The 25,118-nt window shown below is 52.8% G+C and overlaps 1 protein-coding gene across 2 annotated transcripts in view; it reads left to right on the top strand.

The window, feature by feature from the left end:
• The first annotated feature begins 4,188 nt into the window (after window positions 1-4,188).
• UPF1 (UPF1 RNA helicase and ATPase) overlaps window positions 4,189-25,118 on the top strand; it is a 36,195-nt gene continuing 15,265 nt past the window's right edge. For both annotated transcript variants that reach the window (XM_039466253.2, XM_039466252.2), the window contains exons 1-6: window positions 4,189-4,718; window positions 18,546-18,685; window positions 19,974-20,063; window positions 22,303-22,470; window positions 22,898-23,078; window positions 24,327-24,488. In XM_039466253.2, coding sequence (XP_039322187.1) covers window positions 4,488-4,718; window positions 18,546-18,685; window positions 19,974-20,063; window positions 22,303-22,470; window positions 22,898-23,078; window positions 24,327-24,488 — 972 coding nt within the window. In that variant the 5' untranslated portion in view covers window positions 4,189-4,487. The remainder of the gene's footprint in view (window positions 4,719-18,545; window positions 18,686-19,973; window positions 20,064-22,302; window positions 22,471-22,897; window positions 23,079-24,326; window positions 24,489-25,118) is intronic.

Raw genomic sequence — 25,118 nt, 5'->3', positions numbered from 1 at the left:
ATGTTCCATGTGCATTTGGAAGAAACATGTGTTCTGCCATTGCTGGGTGGAGAATTCCATAAATGTCTGTTAGGTCTAGTTGGATGATTTTTTTTTTTTTTTAATTGAGACGGAGTTTCGCTCTTGTTCCCCAGGCTGGAGTGCAATGGCGCGATCTCGGCTCACCACAACCTCCGCCTCCTGGGTTCAGGCAATTCTCCTGCCTCAGCCTCCTGAGTAGCTGGGATTACAGGCACGCGCCACCATGCCCAGCTAATTTTTTGTATTTTTAGTAGAGACGGGGTTTCACCATGTTGACCAGGCTGGTCTCGATCTCTCGACCTCGTGATCCACCCGCCTCGGCCTCCCAAAGTGCTGGGATTACAGGCTTGAGCCACCGCGCCCGGCCCTGGATGATGGTTTTGATGAAACTTTCTCTTTCCTTGATGATCTTCTATCTAGTTGTTCTATCCATTTTTCTTTTTCTTTCTTTTCTTTTCTTCTTTTTTTTTTTTTTTTTTTGAGATGGAGTTTCACTCATTACCCAGCCTAGAGTGCAATGGTGCGATCTCAGCTCACCGCAACCTCCGCCTCCTGGGTTCAGGCAATTCTCCTGCCTCAGCCTCCTGAGTAGCTGGGATTACAGGCACTCACCACCATGCCCAGCTAATTTTTTGTATTTTTAGTAGAGATGGGGTTTCACCATGTTGACCAGGATGGTCTTGATCTCTTGACCTTGTGATCCACCCGCCTCAGCCTCCCAAAGTGCTGGGATGACAGGCTTGAGCCACCGTGCCCGGCCTGTACTATCCATTTTTAAAAGTGAAGTGGCTGGGTGCGGTGGCTCATGCCTGTAATCCTAGCACTTTGGGGAGCTGAGGCAGGCAGATGGTTTGAGGTTAGGAGTTCGAGACCAGCCTGGCCAACACGGTGAAATCTACTAAACATACAAAAAAATTAGCTGGGCATGGTGGTATGTGCCTGTAATCCCAGCTATTCTGGAGGCTGAGGTAGAAAAAGTGCTTGAACCCAGGAGTTGGAGGTCGCAGTGGGCTGAAATGGCGCCACTGCACTCCAACCTGGGCACCAGAGTGAGACTCTGTCTCAAAAAAAAAAAAAAAAAAATATCTGTTGGGTCTGTCAGTATTCCCCCTTAACCTGTGCCTTCGTGGAGACGGAGACCTAATTGTATTCATGGTCTATATTCCTACAGTTTAGTGCATGCTAGGAGTCCCCTCCAAAATGTTATTTTTATTTTTTGTAGACATGGGGGTTTTGCTATTTCCCAGGCAGGTATTTCCCACTCCTGACCTCGAGTAATCGTCCTACCTCAATATTCCAAAGTGCTTTGATTACAGGTATGAGCCACTATGCCTTGCCCCTGAAAAAATGTGAAGAAGGAAAACTGAACCTTTGTGCCTGTTGTGATAAACAGGCAAATTGGAAAATAAGGAGCCATGACAAGACTGGGGACTTTGAGATCGGCTGTGCAAGCTAGGAGCTCTTTCGGCTGACTTATTTAAAGAGCGGCAGAATCTTGGGACAGAAAGGGAAATGGGGGGATGTTTTCCAAGATAACTTTACAAGACAGAAAGCGAATGCCTAGGGATAGGAAATTAACACCCATAAACCAGTAGCTTACCTTGGATTTATGGTGGCAGAAAACTTTTTCTTGAGTACGTACTGTATGAGGCATCATTCTCTCTGTGGAAAAGATCATAATGAACAAGGCCAACCCCCTGTCCTTATGGAACTCCTTATTAAGAGAACAACTAGTAACTCATTTATTCCTTTCATATATATATACATATATATATATATAGAGAGAGAGAGAGAGAGTGCATATATAAAAATATATATATACACACACCCTCCCTATCTATATATAATACAGTGACTAGTAGCTCATTCTCTCATATATATAGCATGTATATACATATGTATATACACACACAGTCTATCTCTATATATAAACTAAAGTGACTAGTAGCTCAGTTATTCCTGTCATATATATAGTGATATAGATCATATACATCATATATATATATAAACTTTTTTTTTTTTTTGAGATGGAGTTTTCCCTCTGTCATCAGGCTAGAGTGCAGTGGCGTGAATCTCAGCTCACTGCATTCTCCGCCTCCTGAGTTCAAGACATTCTCCTGCCCAAGTAGCTGGGATTACAGGCATGCACTGCCATGCCTGGCTAATTTTTGTATTTTTTTTTTTTTTTTTTGAGACGGAGTTTCTCTCTTGTTACCCAGGCTGGAGTGCAATGGCACGATCTCGGCTCACTGCAACCTCCGCCTCCTGGGTTCAGGCAATTCTCCTGCCTCAGCCTCCTGAGTAGCTGGGATTACAGGCACACGCCACCATGCCCAGCTAATTTTTTGTATTTTTAGTAGAGACGGGGTTTCACCATGTTGACCAGGATGGTCTCGATCTCTCGACCTCGTGATCCACCCGCCTCGGCCTCCCAAAGTGCTGGGATTACAGGCTTGAGCCACCGCGCCCGGCCTAATTTTTGTATTTTTAGTAGAGATGGAGTTCCACCATGTTGGCCAGGTTGGTCTCGAACTCCCGACTTCAAGTGATCTGCCCACTTCGGCCTCCCAAAGTGCTGGGATTACAAGCAGGAGCCACTGCGCCTCGCTCCATCATATATATATACATATACACACACATACATGCATATCAGCAGCAACCATATATAATGACAGGAATAAATGAGCTACTAGTCACTCTACTAACATGCATTAACATATATTGGCCAGGCACCGTGGCTCACGCCCATAATCCCAGCACTTTGGGAGGCTGAGGCGGGTGGATCCCAAGGTCAAGAGATCGAGACCATCCTGGTCAACATGGTGAAACCCCGTTTCTACTAAAAATACAAAAATTAGCTGGCCATGGTGGTGCACGCCTGTAGTCCCAGCTACTCGGGAGTCTGAGGCAGGAGGTGGAGGTTTCAGTGAGCCGAGATCGCACCATTGCACTCCATCCTGGGTAACAAGAGTGAAACTCCGTCTCAAAAAAAAAAAAAAAAAAAAAAAAAAAAAAATATATATATATATATATATATATATATATTCTCACACACACACACACACACACACACACACGATCTCTGTCACCCAGGCTGGAGTGCAGTGGCACAATCATAACTCACCTCAAACTCCTGGGCTCAAGTGATCCTCTTGCCTCTACCTTCTAAAGTGCTGGGATTTCGGGAAATAGCCATCTTGTCCAGCCTTACTAGCACATCTTACTGGCAGCAGAAACTCTAGGCTCAGAGAGGTTAAGTCACTTGTATAATTTCATACAGCTAATAAGTGGTCAGGTCTACATTCCACCACAGACCGTGTGCTTCCAATTGTTCTGCTGTATACGTCCGCTAAATAATCCCAGCAAAAATTGTAATGGGTTAGTAACAGCGGCAGAGGAATCAGGAACAGCAGCAACCATCATTTCCACGTGCCAGGCCCAGTACGTAAGACTATCCCCATTCATTTATTTTTATTTATTTTTGAGACAGGGTCTCGCTCTGTCACCCAGGCTGGAGTGCAGTGGTGCGATCTCGGCTCACTGCAGGCTCAAGCGATTCTCCTACCTCAGCCTCCCTAGCAGCCGGGACCACAGGCGAGAACCACCAGGCTTAGCTAATTTTTGTATTTTTTGCAGAGATGGAGTCTCACTCTGTCAACCAGGCTGGTCTCGAACTCCTGGGCTCAAGCAGTTCTCCCGCCTTAGCCTCCTAGTGTTGGGATTACAGGTGTGACCACCGCGCCGAGGCCCACTCCCTTATTAAACCATTGCACAGGGAGCATCTACTATGTGCGAGATATTCCCCCATTTTACAGATGGGGAAACTGCGTTCTAAGCAGCTTTTGCCACGGGTGGGAGCGCACTGTCCTTGCCCAGCCTCTCCAGTTGGGCGTTCCAAGACCACCTACGTAGGGTACTCGGCTAGCGCTCAATTAAACCGAAACACTGTCGCAGCGCCCGCAGGTGCAGACCGCACGGTCCACACCGCCCGCCGCCGGGCGTCCCTGATTAGCAGTTGGGGCGGGGCCAAAGTCCGGGAGCTGCCGACGCGCAGGCGGTTGAAAGCCCCGCCCTCTGCGCGTGCGCGGTGCGCGTCCCGTGGTTCCGCTTGCCTCCCAGCGCCCGAACGCAGGTTGGCTGCGTCCGCGAAGAGCGCGCGCGCTTCCGCCCGGCGTCGGGCTCGCGCACGCGCACGGCGACGGTGGCGGTGGCGGCCGTTCCTGCCGGGGGCTGCGAGCAGCCGGTGGCTTCGAGGGAAGCGGCGGCGCGGAGGGGTTCAGCGGCGGCGGCGGCGGCTCGGCGCTGGTAGCCCTCGGCACGGCTGGCGCCGGGGCGGGCGGTTCGGTCCGTTCCGGGCGCGCGGGGGCTACAGCGGCGGCGACCCGAGGCCTGCGGCCTAGGCCTCAGCGCAGCGGCGGACTCGAGTGCGGTGAGGAGCCGGCCCGAGGGCCCTATCCGGCGGCACCATGAGCGTGGAGGCGTACGGGCCCAGCTCGCAGACCCTCACTTTCCTGGACACGGAGGAGGCCGAGCTGCTCGGCGCCGACACTCAGGGCTCCGAGTTCGAGTTCACCGACTTCACTCTTCCTAGCCAGACGCAGACGCCCCCCGGCGGCCCCGGCGGCCCGGGCGGTGGCGGCGCTGGAGGCCCGGGCGGCGCGGGCGCGGGCGCTGCGGCGGGACAGCTCGACGCGCAGGTGAGCGGCACATGGCGGCGCCGGAAGCCCGGGCCCGGCCTCGGCTCCTGGGACTTGCCCCGACCCCGCCTCGGGCCGGGTGGGGGCTTGCCTGGCGTTCCACACCGCGGCCGGGCCTGGGCCGACCTGCCCCGGGTTCCCTACTCCGGCTGGGTCTGAGCTTAGCTGCCCCAGGTCCTGCTCTCTTCCGGGGCCTGGCCCGACTTGCCCCGGGCCCCCGCTCCAGCCGATACGGGGCTGAGTTCCTTCGGACCCCAGCTCCCGGGCCGGGCCGACTTGCCTCGAGTTCTCCACTCCGTCCGGGTTCGAGCTAACCTGCCCCTGTTCCTTTAACACCGGCTGGGTTTGTTCCTCCGCCTGGGTTCGAGCTGACCTGCCTTGTGTTCCACAACCAGTCTGGCCTGGAGTAACCTGCCCCGCTTCCCCCCCTCCCTCCCCTGGCCAGCTGATTTATCTGGGTTCTTCCACTCCAGCCGGGCTAGGGCTGACCTGCCCTGGACCCTTTTCCGCAGGTCTCTGGAGTCTGCCCCTAGTTCCCTTACGGCCTGGGCCAGGTCTTCCTCAGGCCGGATCTTGAATGACTTTTTTCGGTTCCCTTCCGGGAGTATCCAGGGTGACCTGCCCTAAGCCTGTCTCTAGCCCGGTCTGGGGGGGATCTGCCCCGTCTCCCCACTAGCGGGTCCGGCCTCCCTGTGCCGCCTCCCTGTGCCACCTCGCGTCTGCGGTGGCAGCCGTCTGGGCACCCCCTGCCCCCCTTTCACGGTCACGGAGCCGAGGTTCGAATTTCCCCAGGCGTAGCGGCGCTGGCCAGTGAAAGGTTGAGGCTCCCGGAGCCGAGAAGAATTTTTGCCTCCCGCGGAGGAGCACACACTGGCTTCGTATTAAGATCATTCGGCAGGCAGGTTGTATTTTGTTTTTTTTTTTTTTTTCTTGAATCGCCTGTTGCTGAAACCGACCTGTTACATAACTCCACAACTCTTGCCTTGAAAAAGTTGAGTTTGAGTTTCGTTCCTCCAATAAGACAGCAATAGTTGATTTTACATAAACGAGTCTGCCGCTTTGGAAACTTTTTAATGATGTGGATGTTTAGAGAAGGTTACTTGGGTATTTTAAATGGGGGCTTGGTTTGGGAGAAGTGTCAGGCTTGCATTTCCTGGTCCTGGGTGCTGCCCACCTGGGGTGGGAGAGGGGTTTGGGGTGAGAGTGTTGGCCGGGGCCCTGGTGAATGTCCTCATCATCCTCTGGATCTCAGGTTGCTTTCACCCTAGGCTTGCTTTCTGCCTGACAACTCACTCAGGTGTATTTTCCTGAATGCTCTGCCAGGGAGTAGCTACAAGGCTCATCTTGGCAGAATTGTCCTTTGGCATATGCTTGTGTTTCAGAGCAGGGGAAACCGCCCCTTGCTTATCCAGAGTGAGCTCAGACCCTGTCCTTGGTTGAGGGGGGCTTACGTGGTAGTCGGTTGAGTCACTCCCGTGGGTAGACCACCCACTTGGGCTTTCTTTTAGCCCCTAATGGAAGCAAAAAAAAAAAAAAAATTGACTCATTCTAACCCTGTATCTCTTAAAATAGAAGGCCTGCATAGAGGTGGAGCGTGAGGAGAACAGGTGTGCACCTATGGGTGTTTTTTCAGTTTTGTTTACATTTGGTGAAGGGAGGGAGGGAAAGAGGAGAGTTCCCCTGAAGAAGGGAGCCTGAGCTGTGGAGGCCCCACCACCTTGTAGTTTTCATGCCCTGTAGACCTTTCTGCTTCACAGCTGTGCAATGGGGGTGGCGATTAGATTTTTGTTCTAACTGAAGGAAACCTAGATCCATGTGTGAGTGGACTGTATAGGCTGTCTGTAACCTGACATCCAGCCCGTTGGGGAGACTCAGGGTAAAGATCTCTGTGGAGCAGTGAGCCCTGAGCCGTGACAGCGCGGGTGGGGGCTTGGCTGGTGTGAAAGATAGTCATTTTCTTGTGAATCCTCCTAACTGTAGCCAGCATGAAACAGCAAACCTGGGGCAGCCTTTAGTTCCACTTTTGTTTCTGGCATTCTGTTTGGGATTAATTTTGGGGCATGTCCTTCTCTTTCAGCTGAAACAACTGATTTTTTTTTTTTTTCCTCCACCTGAGTGCACTGGGCTGTGCAAAGTGAGAGCATTAAAATGCTCCCCTGGAGGTAACCATTGCAGTTGAGCTCGCTGGAGTTCCCGTGACATCAGAGGGTTTGGCCTGCACTACTTTTAATTGATCCAGATGCCCCACCCACCTGTTGCCTGTAATTTGAATGTGTTTGTGGGGAATGGCAGTGGCACCGCTTTGTATCACAAGGGGAAGACTGAAATTTGGGGCAGGGAAGTCTGTGAATATCATTCAAGGAAAAGCAGAAGAAAGTTTTCTCTTGTGCGAATTGATGACAGTGTCTGCAAGACATTTGGGGAGACTTTCCCTGTTTGTCCTCAGGAGTTGGCGGTGTAACTAGCTGTGAGTTGGGGGCTCCTGGGACTCAGCCTCTCATTCTGCTTTTTGATTTTTATTTTACTGGGCGAGTGGCTGTCAGCTGTCCAGTGCCCTGCAGCCACTTTGGCTTAACAGCTTTATTGATACAGAATTCGCTTACCACACCATACAGTTTACTAATTTAAAGTGGACAGTTCAGCAGCTTTTATTTAGTATATTCAGGGTTGTGTGGCCATTACCATAATAAACGTTAGAGCATTTTGTTACTGCAAAAATAAACCCTGTACCCCTTAGTTCCTCCGTCCTCCGTCCCCAGCCCCTGGCAACCACTCATCTGCTTTCTGTCTCGGATGTGCCTTTTCTGGATATTTGACATGAACAGAATTATATGTGGTGTCTTGTGTCTAGCTCCTTTCACTCTGCCTGATGTGTGAGAATCAGCTACAAGGTGAGCGTCGTAGCTGTTCCCTGGCTGAGCACTCAGGAAAATGAACATGATGGAAGTTCGTCCACGCTGTGGCATGTTAGCGTTCCATTCCTTTTTAAGGCTGAGTAATATTCCATGGGTGGACCACGTTTTGTCTGTCTTGTTGTCTGTTGATGGACATTTGGGTTGTTTCCACCTCGTGGCTTTTGTGAATGCGCTGCTGTGGCCATGCGTGTGCGGGCTTCTGTGTGGATGTATTTGTAGACGTGCCGGGCTGGGCGGTAACTCTGGGTTTAATGCTTTCAGCAACTGCGAGACTGTTTTCCATTATGTAGCCACATTCTGTACCAACCCCGCCTGTACTGGTTTTGCATGGTTGATTTTTCCTTGATGTCTGTTGAAAAACTGTGTGTCCCCACCACGGTGGGAAAGTGGCAGCAGGGGTGACTCCTGCACTCAGGGCTGGTTCAGATAACACTCCCTTTCTTATTTATGAAACGAAACTGGTATTTATCAAAGCCCCTTGAGATCATGGGATCAAAAGTGCTGACACTGTTGCCAAGTGTCCTTAAGATAAAAGGACAGGCCGGGCGCGGTGGCTCAAGCCTGTAATCCCAGCACTTTGGGAGGCCGAGGCGGGTGGATCACGAGGTCGAGAGATCGAGACCATCCTGGTCAACATGGTGAAACCCCGTCTCTACTAAAAATACAAAAAACTAGCTGGGCATGGTGGCGCGTGCCTGTAATCCCAGCTACTCAGGAGGCTGAGGCAGGAGAATTGCCTGAGCCCAGGAGGCGGAGGTTGCGGTGAGCCGAGATCGCGCCATTGCACTCCAGCCTGGGTAACAAGAGGGAAACTCCGTCTCAAAAAAAAAAAAAAAAAAGATAAAAGGACAGTTTTTGAGTGTCTCACCCTTTGCTGGGGCCTTCTCTGCTGCCGCCTCTCCCACTCCCAGAACAGTGTAGGTAATTTCAGAAGTCCTTTGCATAATAGCTGGTGTTACAAGCCTTTTGGTCTGTCTGGTTGGAATATTTCCTCTTGACTGTAGATTCTATCCTGCATCCTCCAAACAGTGGAATTAGAGTGAAACTCTTTAAGAGTTGGAAATACTGTTCGGTATCAGGAAGGAACAAACTATTGATAACCTGCAACAACATGGATGGGTCTCATAATTGCTTTTTTTAATGTGCCATCTATCGTATGATTTAATTCATACAAAATTCTAGAAAGTGCCAGCTAGCCTGCAGTAATAGAAAGCAGACCAGTGGTGGCCAGACAGAAAGATAGGAAAGGGGAGGGAGGTGACAAAGGGCACAGGAAACTTGCAGATTGATGGGTGTTTTTATTATCGTGATTGTAGTGACAGTTTTATGGGTGTTGAAGTGCATTGACGTATGTCAGTTTCTAATGGCACACTAAACATTTGCAGCTTATGGTATGTCAGTTACATCTCAGTGCAACCGGAAAGAAAAGTCATGAAGATACCACTATCCACCCATTCCCGTGGCACACATATTTTTTAAAAGGCTGAAAGTGCTGCTTGGTTTCATTCTGTCACCCAGGCTGCAATGCAGTGGTGTGATCAGGCTCACTGCAGCCTCAACCTCCTGGGCTCAAGCGATCCTCCCACCTCAGCCTCCTGAGTAGCTGGGACTACAGGTGTGTGCCACCATGTCTGGCTGATTTTTCTGGTTTTTTTTTTTTTTTTTTTTTTTTGTGGTGATGGGGTTTTGCCACGTTACCCAGGCTGGTCTTGAACTCCAGGGCTCAAGAGATCCTGTTACCTCAGGCTTCCTAAATTTTGGGATTACACCAAGAGCCACTGCACCTGGTGAGAGTGCTACTTGGAACTCTCATGCCATATACCTGCCTGTGACCTAGCAGAGATGAAGGTGCGCGTATATAGGGCTGCGCCGAACGCTGACAGCAGATCATTCCTGAGAACCCCAAACCAGAAACAGTCCCAGTGGCCATCAGCAGATGAATGGGTAAACAACAGTGTGTACATCCAGTGAGAAAAGTGCGTGCTATTTGTTTGACTTACTCTTCTTAGCTCACCTGGAAGTACGAGGTCTGAGGGTAGGTATGTTCGTTTTAGGCAGGAACACGGATATTTTTGTGCAGTGCTCCAGGTGACCTTGTAGATGCTCCTTGGTCCTGGTCCCACTTTGTTCCTTCATCATCAGGTCAGATCTGCACCGCCTGTTCCCTCTCCACTCACGGTAGCCTGTGGGAGTCACAGCTGAACAGTCACCTCATGCTGGGATTTTACTCTGAGCACAAGAGTTGTTTCCCCAGGTAAAACATGGTCCTTCTGGATCCTAAGGGACAGCTCTAGCAAGAGCTCCTAGCTGACCTGTCGTCCAGCCCTCACTCTCCTCCTGCCTGACTCCTCCTGAGCGTTTCCCCGGTGCGGCCCTCACTGTCTACTAAAAATACAAAATTAGCCAGGCGCATGCCTGTAATCCCAGGAGAATTGCTTGAACCTGGGAGGCAGAGGTTGCAGTGATCTGAGATTGCGCCATTGCACTCCAGCCTGGGTAACAAGAGCAAAACTGTCTCCAAAAAAAAAGGAAAAAGGTCCAGGCGTGGTGACTCACACCCGTAATCCCAGTGCTTTGGGAGGCTGACCAGGTAGGTCACGAAGTCAGATTGAGACCATCTTCGTTAACATGGTGAAACCCTGTCTCTACTGAAAATACAAAAATTAACTGGGTGTGGTGGTGCGTACCTGTAATTCCAGCTACTCGGAAGGCTGAGGCAGGAGAATCACTTGAACCCGGGAGGGAGGTGGAGGTTGCGATGAGCCGAGATCGCGGCACTGTACTTCACCCCGGCGATAGAGCTAAACTCCTCAAAAAACAAAAATTCCTCAGGACTTCATTTTGGTTTTTGAATCCTTGGTAGCCCAGCTGTGGTTTCAGGGCGCCAGAACATTGGCGAGAAGATGCTGTGAACCTGGAGGCATGCTGGCAGGTGTTTGGTCAGCACTTACCCCTTAGTGGGCTTCCCAGGTGTGTTTTGAGATTGTTAGGAGTCTCCCGGTGATTACAGGAAAGTGAGCTGAGCTAACATTTTACAGTTAGTGGTGAATACATGAAATGATTTCTATTTTTATCCCAATTAATAATTTACCCAGATCCAGCATGACGGGGTGGGGGGTTATGACTAATACTATACCAGTACTAACCAAAAAAGTTACCACCACCAGCCAGCACCACATTTCTCTCATTGCTTGATTGAAGTCTGATGACCTACCGTGGAACTTCAGTTTTTTGTTTTGAGACAGTCTCACACTGTGGCCCAGGTGTGAGTGCAGTGGCGCCATCTCAGCTGACCGCAACCTCCGCCCCCAGGTTCAAGTGATTCTCCTGCTTCGGCCTCCTGAGTAGCTGGGACTATAGGTGCTCACCACCTGCCCAGCTAATTTTTGTATATTTAGTAGACACGAGGTTTCACCTTGTTGACCAGGCTGGTCTGGAACTTCTGACCTCAGGTGATCTGCCTGCCTCAGCCTCCCAGGGTGCTGGGATGACAGGCGTGAGCCACGGCGCCAGCCCACCTTGTTTTGAAGTATAGAACTTAGTGCTGTTGCAGTGAACTTTTGGAATTGGCCCGCCACCACTGCAGTACCTTGCCATCTCTGATTTCTCTTTCTCTCCTTTCCGCCCGCCCATCCCCTCCCCCACTTTTGCTCCTGCTGATATCTATAGCTCTGGCTGGGCATGGTTTCACATCTGACCCCCTTGTTAGACCCTGTGCTCATGCCCAAAGTCACCTGTTAGGGAGGTGTGTCCACCGCTTAGGCTGGACCCTGCGCTGGGGAGGTCAGAAATGTGGCCAGCCCCTGGTCCCTTGCTCCCACCTTGGATGGGCACCTGCCTTTGAGCCGCGTGTCTGTTACGTTAACTTTTGCAGCATCTGCGAGCGCTGGGGCGACCTCTTCAGCCTGGCCCTGGACTCCAGCCACCCCTACTGTTCCTTACTTCCTGGCCTTGCTGTGCTTGTGGGGATGAGGGCAGTGAGGCCACTGGAGGGAGAGTGACGCCTTTGCCCCTGCGGTTGCACCTGTAAGAAGACGGCACATGCTGTCTGGCCCGGTTACAGTGAGGGCCCCAGGAGTAGGAGTGGGTCCCCTGCTGAGAGAAAGCCTGCGGGAATGGTGCCTCTGGAGTTGTTCAGAAGCTGGACCTGCCGGGTGGAGGGGTGGGCGGGTGGAGGGGTGGGTGTAGGACTTTGCCTAGAGGGAGGAAGGTGGGTGTGGGACTGTTGGGGCCGGGGCTGGGCTGTGTCATGGAGCCTTTAGGAGCTGCTGGGATGCCTTTGACCAAGGCTGGGAGGAGGGCTCCGAAATGGCAGTGGCATGGGGTTAGGGGAGGGGCCGTGGCATTGGAAGTTGGGCGCTGTGGCCCAGGTTGGATGAGCCTCGAACAGATAGAGCGGCCACGGGGGAGTGGAGACCGAGGACACCAGGGTCAGGGCTGCGTGTGCACGTGCATGTGTGCCTGAGTGTGTAAGTGTGTGTGCCTGTGGGAACTGCCAGGGTACCGGGTGCCTCCTCCCAGTCCTCACAAGGAGCCACGGTTATTAAAGCAGCTCCAGCTGCTGCCTGTGGTCTCATCAGGGTCCACGATTCCCCAGGTTGAGATGGACTCTCGCTCCGCTGGGGAGGCACCACCTTGAGGGCCTTTTGAGAGGGAGAGGCCTCCCCAGAGCGGCTGCAAGGAAGCTAAAGGGCATATGCTGGGTAGCAGCTCCTGTTACTGTGGCGGGAATGCTTTCTCGGTGGTTGGGATAGTCTAGCCTGGCCGAGAAGGGCTGTGACACCTAGCTATGCTCTGCAGCATTCAGAGCCCAGGGGCCGGGCTGGAGGGGCTGGCGGGAGGGGTGATACATGGAGGGCTGCCGGGCTCTGGATTCCGGTGGCTGGCAGTAGGTCCTGTGCCTTTTTCTGTGTTGGTTGAATAGCAGCTTGAGAGCCGGGTAACCCAGCTGGTCTTCTCAGGCCCTGTGGGCCTTTGCCAGGGTGGTGTCTAGATGTGCAGTCAATTTGAGTGGCTCATTCGGCTCTGGAGAGCCCTTGCCATAGCGAGCACGACACCTTCCTGAAGCATCAGCTCCTTGCGGAGCTCGGGCAGGCCCCTGGCGGTCCCAGGAGGGGGCTGCAGACCTCAGGTGGGGGGGCGTTTGGTCAGAGCCGCTGCGCTGCCCGCACGTCCTCACCTCTTTCAGCACAGGAATCCACAGCACATAGCTTGCAGGCCCACTGCATCCTTGTAGAAACGTCGATGACGGATTCTCTAACGTACAAGAGCTAGCAAGCCCTGTGCCTCCGTCTTCCTGATGTGATAGTTGTGAAGGTTTTCCTCTCCCCTTTTTCTTTTTTTTTTTTTAAAGAGATGGAGTTTCACTCTTCTTGCCCAGGCTGGAGTGCAATGGGTGCGATCTCGGCTCACTGCAACCTCCACCTCCCGCAAGCAGTTCTATCTCAGCCTCTCAAGTAGCTGGGATTACAGGCATGCGCCATCATGCCTGGCTAATTTTGTATTTTTAGTAGAGATGGGGGTTCTCCATGTTAGTCAGGGGCTGGTCTCGAACTCCTGACCTCAGGCGATCCGCCTGCCTTGGCCTCCCAAAGTGCTGGGATTACAGGCGTGAGCCACTGTGCCCAGCTTCTCTCTCTGCTTTCTTTTTCTTTGCTGATGTGTCTTTTTAAAGCAAGTCCCATGTGTCATTTCACCTTTGCATCTGAGGTGCAGCCCTGCAAATTAGCAATACTCAGCCATTTTGGCCGCAGTGTGTAGTATGCTTTTTTAGAAACAAAAAGAGTGCCCTTCCTCATTGTCAGACGAGCAGCATCAACAATAGCTTTTCAGGATTGTCTGATATGTAGGGACAGTCGGCCTCTCTCCACAGTCAGATTCTTTCCTGGGACCCTGGAGGTCAGCTGTTGAGGTGGTCGTGGTCTCTGGGCTCTGCTTTCTGAGCGGCCCCTCACGCTGCTTTTCGTGCTGCTGAGCAGTCTGGGCCAGGTTGTTGTCCTGTGGGGTGTGCAGCTTCTGGACTGAGCCCCTCATCGTCACGTCGGCTTCTTGCCGAAGGTGTAGGGTGGCTCTCATCTCAGGTTGTGGGCCTCTGGGAGTGGCGGGCTGGGAAGGCAGGGGCGGCCTGAGGTGAACTGAGAATGCCTCGAACACTCTGAGCGTTGAAATGAACCTCATGCTGACTTCGAGCACACCTGCCTGAAACAGGGGCTCCCCATCCACATGGGTGCCACTGGTGAGAGGGGAGGCGAGAGGCGCCTCCTCTTTGGGGAGAACGAATGTGAGCCTAGGCAACATAGTGAATTATTAAACTGTCCGGGCGTCATGCGTGCCTGTCGTCCCAGCTGCTCGGGACTTAAGTTCAGGAGTTTGAGGCTGCAGTGAGCTATGACTGTACCACCGCACTCCAGCCTGGGTGGCAGAGCAAGACCCTGTCTCGGAAAACTGAAGGAGAGCCTGGGACCTCCGTACCGGGTGGTAGGGCCGTGTGAAGTTGAAGTTACCTTCTTCGTATGCTCAGCTCCCGGCAGTTCTGCATGGTTCAGATGAACAGACTAAAGGAGACTAAAGAGACATCACGAATCACGTGCCGTCATTAACTGGGTCTTGGATTTTTAAAAACCTGTAAAGGATGTTATGAAGACATGGGGGCGATGGGTGAATGTGTATTAGCTGACAGCGTGGCGGGCCGGGTGTGCTCCTGACTGGCTGCTTCGTGGGGATGTGGAGAAAGCCCTCGACCTGGGGCTTGCATCTCTGAAATGGCTCAGGAAAAGATGTGTGTGAGAGAGCAGGAGGGGGAGCCGGGGTGCAGGGGGTGTGATGGCATCCAGTCGGAGGGGTGTGGGTCCCATTTCTGTAGCGCTGGAATTTTTCCAAATAAGAGGAAATACCAGGGCACAGTCCTTTCAATTTGGGGGCCAGACCACCTGGCAACACTCTCCCGTGAGAGGGCGCAGAGACCCTGCAGCTTCTTGGCAGCCATCACTCTGAGGCTGTGCTGACTTCCTGTTCCCTCCTCTTTTTTTCTTTTATAATTTTTTTAATTTAAAAAATGTTTTAAAATAGAGATGAGGCCTCACTATGTTGCCCAGGCTGTTCTAGAACCCTGAGCTCAAGATCCTCCTGCCTTGACCTCTCAGAGTGCTGGGATTACAGGCATGAGCCACCGTGCCCGGCCTCCTACCCTCTCTTTTATTGAAGCCTTGGAATTAGAGAACCAGTGATGAGTCACTGTGCCTTTTGAGTTTGGTCTTCAGCCAACACTGTTGAGGGCCTTCTGGGGTGCAGGCTCCATTCTAGGTGCTGAGCTCGAGTCAGGGAGTGGGATGGACAATGCCCCATGGGGGCCCTGAGGTGCAGTCAGAGGATGCCTGCCTGAGAGGCCCCCTCTCACCCTGGGGCTGAGGAGCAGCAGGTACAAGTCCTGGGCGCTGGCAAGTGCAGACAGTGGTGGTGTGCGTGCAGGGGTTGGAATAGATGTCTGTGGCCTGAGAGTTTATGCCAGCACATTTGGGGGGATTTTTGAGTTTTTGGATTTTCGTGCTTTTCCTCTGTAGGAATGAAGTGACTTTTTTTTTTTGGGGGGCGGGACAGTCTCACTCTGTCACCCAGGCTGGAGTGCATTGGTGTGATCTCGGCTCACTGCAACCTCCACCTCCTGGGTTCCAGTGATTCTCCTGCTCTGGGATTACAGGTGCGCATCACCCTGATCGGCTAATTTTTTTTTTTTTTTTTTTTTTTTTTTTTGAGACGGAGTATCACTCTATTGCCCAGGCTAGAATAGGTGGCACAATCTCAGCTCACTACAGCATTCACCTCCACCTCCCAGGTTCAAGTTACTCTTCTCCCTCAGCCTCCTGAGTAACTGGGATTACAGGCACATACCACCACACCTGGCTGATTTTGTATTTTTAGTAGAGATGGGTTTCATCAAGTTGGCCAGGCTGGTCTCAAACTCCTGACCTCATGATCCACCCACTTTGGACTTTCAAAGTGCTGGAATTACAGGTGTGAGCCACCATACCTGGCCACACTCAGCTAAATTTTTCGTTGTTTTTTTTTTTTTTTTTTTTTTTTTTTTTTTTTTTTTTTTTTTTTTTTTTTTTTTTTGAGGTGGAGTTTCACTCTTGTTACCCAGGCTGCAGTGCAATGGCGCGATCTCGGCTCACCGCAACCTCCGCCTCTTGGGTTCAGGCAGTTCTCTTGCCTCAGCCTCCTGAGTAGCTGGGATTACAGGCACGCGCCACCATGCCCAGCTAATTTTTTTGTATTTTTAGTAGAGACGGGGTTTCACCTTGTTGACCAGGATGGTCTCGATCTCTTGACCTCGTGATCCACCCGCCTCGGCCTCCCAAAGTGCTGGGATTACAGGCTTGAGCCACCGAGCCTGGCCAATTTTTCGTATTTTTAGTAGAGATGGGGTTTTGCCGTGTTGGTCAGGCTGCCCCCTTTTTTTTTTAAAGAGAGGGTCTCGTCTGTTGCTCAGGCTAAAGTGTGGTGGTGCCATCATAGCTCACAGCAGCCTTGACCCACTGCGATCACGCAGTCCTCTGGGCTCAACCTCCTGAGTAGCTGGGACTACAAGTGCTCACTACACCTGGCTCATTCTCGTATTTTTTTTGTGGAGACAGGATCTTGCTGTGTTGCCCAGGCTGGTCTCAAGAACTCCTGACCTCAAGCGATCCTCCCAGTGTTGGGATGACGATGCGAGCCGCCCTTCCTACTCCTGAAGTGCCCTACTGTTGTGCTGCTCTCATGTACAGTCTGAGTTCTGGAGTGTGTCAGGAGCAACTGTCTCTGGGCGGAAAGCCCCTGCACACCTCTTAGATGGACTTCCAGGATATAGTTTTAGTCGTAGCTGGGTTCACATCCAGTATTTTTTTTTTTTTTTTTTTTTTTTTTTTTTGAGACCGAGTTTCGCTCTTGTTACCCAGGCTGGAGTGCAATGGCGCGATCTCGGCTCACTGCAACCTCCGCCTCCTGGGCTCAGGCAATTCTCCTGCCTCAGCCTCCTAAGTAGCTGGGATTACAGGCATGCGCCACCACGCCCAGCTAGTTTTTTTGTATTTTTAGTAGAGACGGGGTTTCACCATGTTGACCAGGATGGTCTCGATCTTTCGACCTCGTGATCCACCCGCCTCGGCCTCCCACAGTGCTGGGATTACAGGCTTGAGCCACCGCGCCCGGCTCACATCCAGTATTAAAGGAGTTAGGTACCCCAGCTCTGGGACCTTCCTTGTGTATGGCTAGGAACTGGGAATTCTTGGATGTGCCTTTAAATATTGTGCCCAGAGCAACGATGGTGGTAGAAGAAGCTGCTGCTTTTTTTTTTTTTTTTTTTTTTTTTTTTTTTTGAGACAGAGTCTCGCTTTGTCGCCCAGGCTGGAGTGCAATGGTGTGATCTCAGCTCACTGCAACCTCCACTTCCCGGGTTCAAGCAGTTCTGCCTCAGCCTCCCGAGTAGCTGGGATTACGGGCGTGTACCACCATGCCCAGCTAGTTTTTTGTATTTTTAGTAGAAATGGGGTTTCATCGTGTTAGGCTGGTCTCGAATTCCTGATCTCAGGTGATTGACCCACCTTGGCTTCCTGAAGTGATGGGATTACAGGCTGAGCTACTGCGTCTGGCCAAGGAGTTGCTTCTTGGTCTTCTCAGCCTAGTGGTGGGTGCCTGGGGTCGGTACAGGGAGGCCCTGCCCTCCAGAGCCTTCCTAGTGATGGGCTAGGTTGACAGCCCGGAAGGACTTCTTAGTGGGAGTGGCAACCCTGTGCCAGCTGAAGGTGACAACCCTCTTCTTCACCTGTCATGTCCCCTAGAGTGGGTTGTGGGCCTTCTCTGTGCCAGGCACTGTCCCCTAGTACTGCTCATTTCATGATAGTTTCTGGGGTCAAATGTTTTTGAAATCAGTGTTTTATCTTAAAACTTTTCAGAGAGTGGAGGGAGAAACTAACAACCCAGAAGTAAGCTGTGTTGTGGCCAGATCACTGCAGGGCAGCAGTGGGCCCAGTGTGCATCTGCACGTGTGCAGATAGAATGTGTCCACGCGCTGCAGCCAGGCGGGTGGCCGGGGCCTCTGGGGTGCTGCTCTCCATGAGCATTTGGCCCTTAATTTTGTGCCACCGCTTTGTTCTGTCACGACACAGTGCTCCTGCTGCCTGACCTAGCCCCGTGGTGGTGTTAGGTGGCCCGTGGGGGCCATGCCAGGGATTGTTGGCGTGTCATTTGAGGTGCTGGTTCCTGGGAGCGGCATGAGGAGCCCCTGTGGCCGTGTGGTCTCCTGCAGGTGTCCTGTGTAGTTTGTGGCCTGATGACTTAGAGCCATGTGCTCTCTGCCTTTGCTGTGGGAAGGAATATGGAAGAGGCACCTTTAGTGAGTGTGTGGCCTGGGTTGGGAAAGGTATCTCAGTGTTCAGTTTCTACTCTGTCCTCAGGAAGGGCTGCCTGAAGGATGGGCAGGGCCAGGTGGTGGTGGATGTGGCTGGTGGCGTTTCTACATCCTCATGGGTGACAGCCAGCCTCTTGGTGTTGATGAGCCTTGTACTGTGGTGGGTCTGGTGCCATGGAGCTGTCCTCAGGGCACACGGCCATCAGTCTGTAAAAGTCACCCTGCTCCTTGTGGTCCTCAGTCATGTGGGAAAGAAGCGTCTTCCTAGGTGTCCTGGTTGTGGACATGGACATGGCTCTGTGGCTAGACGATAGTTAGACTGGCTGTGTGTTGGGGGCGGCGGGGAGTGCCAGAGGCCACCAGTACCTCTTTTTTGGCCCGGTAGGTTTGCTAGAAAAGAATGAAATCCAGTCAGAACAAGGGAAATTGTCTCAAAGCATCACACCAGAGTCACTGACGTTAGTCCTTCTGTGCTGAGCCCCGGAAGCTGCAGCCTCACTTGGGTGATACTGCATTCCCCTGCAGGTTGGACCCGAAGGCATCTTGCAGAACGGGGCTGTGGACGACAGTGTAGCCAAGACCAGCCAGTTGTTGGCCGAGTTGAACTTCGAGGAAGATGAAGAAGACACCTATTATACGAAGGACCTACCCATACACGCCTGCAGGTGAGCTAGGCATGTGCTGGGCAGGTGGGCGCCTCTGGCACAGGCCTGGGACACTTGTCTCCCAGGTATAGGATGGCACCCTTGTGCTGTGACTCTGGGTGGTGTGTCCTCGGGAGTAAGGAAGTAGCTCAGACTGTGTGCACAGCTGAGGCCTGATACCAGTCAGGAGATGGGCTCAGCAACCTTCCACACCCCGAATTCACCAGTTGGTGGGAAAAGTTTTCCTTCCTTTGGCCTCCTCAGGCCCCGGAGGCATTGCCTAGTACCTGCCACTCACTCATTAGAATTTGTCAGAGCATTGGGTGAGCATCTGGGGTCGGAGGGTGAGCGGAGCAGCTGAGATGTCCTTACACAGTGGTTGCCGCAGGGTGCCTTGGCCATGCCTGGAAAATGGGGTGTGAAGACGGTAGACCTGCGTGTTGACAGATTTAGAATTCTCATCTCCAGCAGGATCGTCCCTTTTTGGGGCTTATTTCTGTATTTTTGTGACACACGTGAGGAAACGTAGATTAGAAGAGGTGAGAAGGTTTTGGTCAGGGCAGCTTTGGGCCTGGACCTTGCTTCTCCCTGTGGGCTCCCACCTAGGGCCCCCCTTGCAGCTCCTCCTCTGCGTGCTGCTCAGCGCTCTGAGACTGAGAGTGCTCTCCCCACACTCTTTCCTTCATCTCAGCTCTTCACTTGTTCTAATTTACAAATGTTTTCATGTATGCGATCACGTTCTCAACGCACAGAGATGCCTGTAAGTTATGGTGCAGCTCCGGGGAGCTTGCATTTTGGGTTTGGTATGTGGATTTTCAGAAAACCACAGTCAGGGATGGGATGGGGCTCTCCTGAGGCTGCTTGCATGGGCTGTGGGGCAGGAGCTTCAGGGCGCTGCTGCTGCAGGGTCTGTGCCCAGCTCCCCGGGAGCACAGTGCCCTCTGCTGGAGTCCAGAGCGCACCGTGACCACTGTGTCTGATGAGCCTGGGTTCCTGAATTTCAGGCCAAGAGCTGGGACTGGAATGGCCCTGGAGGAGTGAGGCCTCCCTTTGGCAGGACTCTGTTTCGGGAGGTGGCTTTGCTCCTCATCCCTCGGAGCTTCTGCCACATACCCAACTCCTTCCCTGCATTCTCAGGTTTGGGAAGCCCTGCTTAACTGGTTTGATTTGGTTACTGAGATGGTTGGGGTTGAGTATGTATTTAATGAAGCACTTAAAAATGTTGTAAGAGGAAAGAATTTTACATCCTGCCAAATGAAAACCAGAGAGCAAGCTTCCAGCTGTAACTGTCGCTGTTTTGATTTTTTAGTTACTGTGGAATACACGATCCTGCCTGCGTGGTTTACTGTAATACCAGCAAGAAGTGGTTCTGCAATGGACGTGGAAATACTTCTGGCAGGTAGATAATCAAGCCATGCATGTGTCTTTAATCAGCGCTGTACTCAGATTTGTGTGTAAATTATGGAAATGTTGAAGCAAAGCGCAATGTAAAATCACGCTAACAAACCTGGTTTTTTTTTCCTTCTCTGTGACTGGTTTAACTTGAAACAGATGGTGGTGTGTGAATGCCTTAATGTATTTACCCTTGATTTATTCTCTGCGGCTCTTTTTATTATGCAAGTAGGGTTGGCTTAATTCTGGTTTCCAGTTTTTATTTCGATTATTCTGCAAGATGAGCTCTTGGCACACCCATTGGTCTCATTAACGGGAGGATGTTCCCAAGGCAGTAACGGGCATCCAGGGGCGCCGGTTCCTGAGCAGCCTCACTCTGGCCTGAGCTCATCGGAGCCATCCGGAGGCTAATTCAGGCCAGATCCTGAATCCCTGGCTTCGACTAAGTTCACTTGACCATCGGCGCTAGGCTTGCCTTCCTGATTTTGATCAGCTGCAGCTGGATTGGGTCGCGTGTTCTATGTTTGGGACCCGACCAGTGTTCTCCTGGTGCCCCAATTCCAGGAGGGAGTTTGATAGTCTTGCCCGACTGGTAGGACTCTCATCCTGGTGGGTCCCTTGCCAGCGGCTCCCCTTCCTGCTGTGTACAGTTCAGTTCACTGCTGGACAGGATAGAGCAGAGCCTGGGAGGCGGAGCTCCGAGGTGCCAGCAAGGAAATGGGGGCTTTTTCTGAGGTTCACGTTCTGGTGAAAGAAAATGACCAAAGCCCCGGAGCCAGGCTTTCTTGTGTAGACATCCCTCCTTCCTGTGCCTATGGCAGCTGTGAGTCTCAGAGGTTCACAGATGGAGCAGTCAGATCTCATGGCATCTCTGAGTTAGTAACTTGAAATGTGGTGCTATGAGCAAGGTAAGAAAGGGGCTGCCGTTTTTAAACGATGTTAAAAGAAAAGTGTCTTCTGGATAACCAAAAGACATTCTTGTCCCATGTTCAGAATCTTCTAAAGACATTCTTGTCCCGTGTTCAGAATCTTCTGGGTAATTTTAAGTGTTGCTATGTTTGCATTTAGTTCCTCTTGTGTAGGAAAAGCAACTAAATAAAACTTCTGTTAGCTGGCAACCCCAGCTTCCGGTCAGCACAGCCAAGAACAGGGAAGTGAGCAAAAGGGCCTCTGAGAAACAGCAGGCTCGAGCCAAGCACCAGTGCACGTTCTGTGCGAGGCCCGGGGGAAGGTGAGGACGCAGCTGCCGGCCCTCCAGGAGCTTGGCTGCGACGGGGACGATGCATGGGAAGACATGGAGACCGCTGATTCTGCCCACGTGGCTGATGGGGCTCCAGAGAGGAGTTGGGCTTTGGGGATGCCCAGAGCGGCCATGGCTGGTTAGAGAATCCTGGGTCTCATGGCAGGGAGAAGGGTTAGAAGGTTGGCTGAGCTGAAGCTTTTAACAGGAAGGGTTTTCCAGGGGAAGAGAGGGCCCAGTGATGAAGGCTGGAAGGCCCCACGGGCGTGTTCAGAGCTGCTGATGATGCTGGAACAGCCTGAAGGCAGAGTGGCTGCACACCCTCGTTCGAAACGGCAGATGGGTGCCCGAGAGTGGCTGGCTTGGCACAGGGCAGGGTTCAGCCTAGACCGTGGTTTAGGCGAGCGGTGTCCTAGCCACGTCACAGCAACGAGTCGAGATGGCCAGGGCTTCCGCCGTGGCCCTGGGCTTCTGCACAGCAGCCCCACCTCTGCTCAGCCCTCGTACTGCTCTCGGGTTTCCCAGCCTGCAGCAAATCAGGAGTGACTGTTGCTCCTGGAGGTGGGCACAGAGCCTCTGAGGAGTGACTTCAGAAGAAGCCATGAAAGATGGCAGGGAGGTGACGTTGGAGAGAAGGGGGCTGGCCGGGGCCTTGTGGGAAATGTCTCTGGCCCCACAGCAGCCCCAGCACAGCAATGGGTTAAATTAGGCCTGATAAGTTGGATTTAAGAAAGCAGGATCTTTAAAAAAGGCAGAACTATGTGAATGAACCGTGTTAAGGAAGTTTCCCTTAAAAGTGGTTCAAGTTGGGATTGATTGATTTTTGTGCTCGGTGGGGAGCTAGTTTGGAGGAGGGCTGGTCCCCAGGGATGCCATATGGATGAGGTGTGACCGCCTCTGCTAATGGACCGTGAACGGTACCGGAACTTTTCACAGGGGCCCGAAAATTGGAAGTGGTGAAAAGCCAAACTTTGGGTGTTAATCATTTATCATTTCCTGGTTTCAGCCACATTGTAAATCACCTTGTGAGGGCAAAATGTAAAGAAGTGACCCTGCACAAGGACGGGCCCCTGGGGGAGACAGTCCTGGAGTGCTACAACTGCGGCTGTCGCAATGTCTTCCTCCTCGGCTTCATCCCAGCCAAAGCTGACTCAGTGGTGGTGCTGCTGTGCAGGTGAGTGGTCCCCAGCTGGCCCCCGGCATGACCTTTAAGCTCCAGCCGTCTCCTCGCAAGCCTTACTGTGGCTCTAACTCCAGGGAATTGTGCTCCAGAGATGGTTTTTGCTGAGGGGTGAGGCATAAGAGCGTTTAGGGGCTGAGGCTTGTTAGGGAGTCGGCAATGCCATGTAACTGTTGGGGGCATTCTGGCTAAATCATAAAAACAATTCTGTAAAAACAAAGTCTGTTCTGAATTTTAAGAGTTCAGAGCTCAAGTGCGCGGGGAGATGGGATTTATTACTGAAAGTTTAAAGGTAATGTGATCACATAATAAAACTCAGGGTACACCCGTTTGGGTGAAAGGTCAGCATGGGAGGGGGCCCTCCCGGCTTCGGGGCTTCAGGGAGGGGAGCTGGTCCTCACTGCAGCCCTCCACTCTGCAGGCAGCCCTGTGCCAGCCAGAGCAGCCTCAAAGACATCAACTGGGACAGCTCGCAGTGGCAGCCACTGATCCAGGACCGCTGCTTCCTGTCCTGGCTGGTCAAGATCCCCTCCGAGCAGGAGCAGCTGCGGGCGCGCCAGATCACGGCGCAGCAGATCAACAAGCTGGAGGAGCTCTGGAAGGTGAGGCTGCCCGGCAGGCCGACCCGCACAAGGTGCGGTTTCTGGTTGTGGGGAGGGGGATGTTTTCAGAGTTGGCTAACCTAATGAGACCGCTGGAGTTTCTCTAGAAGGAACTCAGGCAGGCCTCTGCCACCTCCGTGTGGAGTGTCGTCAGGGTGCCTTGGTCACCTGCCGTCTAGGCAGCCTCACCTGACTGAGAAGAGCCTGGCCTTGGGAAAGGAAAGCTCTGGCTGTTGGAATTTTTCTTGTGTTGCCGGGGTGAGGATGGGTGGTGGTGGGAGGGGAAGGACGGGACTGGCTGTGGGTGGACTTGTCCAGCAGAGCCTGGACCTGCATAGACAGGAGGGCTGCGAGAGTGTCCTGGGGAAAGATGTTGGGGCCGAGGTTGGCACAGTCAGCTGAGCAGAGGGAAGACGGAAGGGTGCGGGGTCACTAGTGGGTTCCTGGTCCTCCCTCAACAGACAGCCCTCACTTTTCCCCATGGAAGCCCTTTTCTGGTTTCAGCTCTTGAGGATTTTGTGATGAAGTAAGTTCTGATAACTAGGTTAGAAGTTTGCATTTGCCTCCCATTCAGTCAGAAATCTCACATCAGAATTTTAAGTGGAAGCTGAATTATTTTTTGAGCTCTGTTCAGCCAGGAAACTTTCCACTTGGATTTTCAGGTTGCCAGATGATTTCATGATTCCTGTTTATTTCTGAACAGCCCAGATACTGTTCTATCCCCACCAGCGTGGCGCTCAGTGAGGGAGCTGTACCCCAGGGGAAGAGCTGCAGGCCCACATTGGTCTGGCTCAGGGTTAGCAGACATGGGAGATGGGCCCCCTGGGCTGTGGGCACAGCGAGAGAAACCTGTGGTCTCTGTGGCGCCTGCAAGGAGTGTTAGCTGCTCTTGTTCACAAGCTGGGTGTGCTTGGTGGAAGCAGCCGGTTCTGAGGGTGCCCTTTGCTGTGGACAGTGTGTCGGGCTCGTGCCTGGGGCTTTGTAGGCTGGTCAGCTGACTGCTGGAACCCTGCTGGGGTGAGGAGCAGCAGCTGGGGGCCAGGTACAGGCCAGGCCAGCACCCAGCTTTCCATGTGGCATGGAGTTCCTGTTCTCAGGGTTCTTGGGGGTGTGGCTGTGCACCACCCACCGTAGCCTGTTCTGAGAAGTGATATGTGTTCTCTGTCCCTCTGGTGCCTCTGCACCCTTGTTCATTTGCATGTGGGGAAACACAGGGATGAGCGTGGCACTGGTGTTCTTGTCTTCTAGGAAAATCCTTCCGCCACTCTGGAGGACCTGGAGAAGCCGGGGGTGGATGAGGAGCCGCAGCACGTCCTCCTGCGGTACGAGGACGCCTACCAGTACCAGAACATATTCGGGCCCCTGGTCAAGCTGGAGGCCGATTATGACAAGAAGCTGAAGGAGTCCCAGGTGATGTGTGCAGGAAGGCCTGGGCTGGGCTCTGTCTCACAGCGTCTCTCCTCAGGCTTCCAGAGGGCGCATTTGTCTCCAGGCCATGGGAGCTGATGTGGGCTGCAGCTGCGACCCCCGAGAGCTTGCAGATCTGGGCTGGGCGGCCGGTGTCTGGGCCCAGCTCTCAGAGCCGACAACAGCCTCCGTGTTTTCCATTTAAATCCAGCATCTCTCCCAGTCGGTTCCACAGCTTTGCCCACAGCTGCGAGAGTTACAGATTCGGGCCTGATCCCTGTGAAGACCGAATTTAAATAATGGGACCTCCCCTCCCCTCCCTCCCTCCCTCCCTTCTCTCCTTCCCTCCCCTTCTTTCTCTCCCTCCCCTCCTCTCTCCCTCCCCTCCCCTCTCCTTCCCTCCCCTCCTCTCTCTCCCCCCCCTCCTCTTTCTCTCTCCCCTCTTCTTTCTCTCTCTCCCCTCCTCTCTTGCTCCCCATCTCTCCCTCCCACAGCAGCTGCTCCCTGGCCATGGAGGCCTCTGGTGTGTGATGCAGCCTCCAGACAGGATCGGCTCGTGTGTGTTCCAGGGACTCCTAATGGCTTCTCTTTCAGATGTGCCCTTGGTGGTATTTGGGGCTGTTGGGTGCCACT

This window comes from Saimiri boliviensis, chromosome 14 (genome assembly GCF_048565385.1).
Source record: "Saimiri boliviensis isolate mSaiBol1 chromosome 14, mSaiBol1.pri, whole genome shotgun sequence".
NCBI classification, from domain to species: Eukaryota; Metazoa; Chordata; class Mammalia; order Primates; family Cebidae; genus Saimiri; species Saimiri boliviensis.
This window is presented reverse-complemented; position numbering and strand designations above follow the sequence as displayed.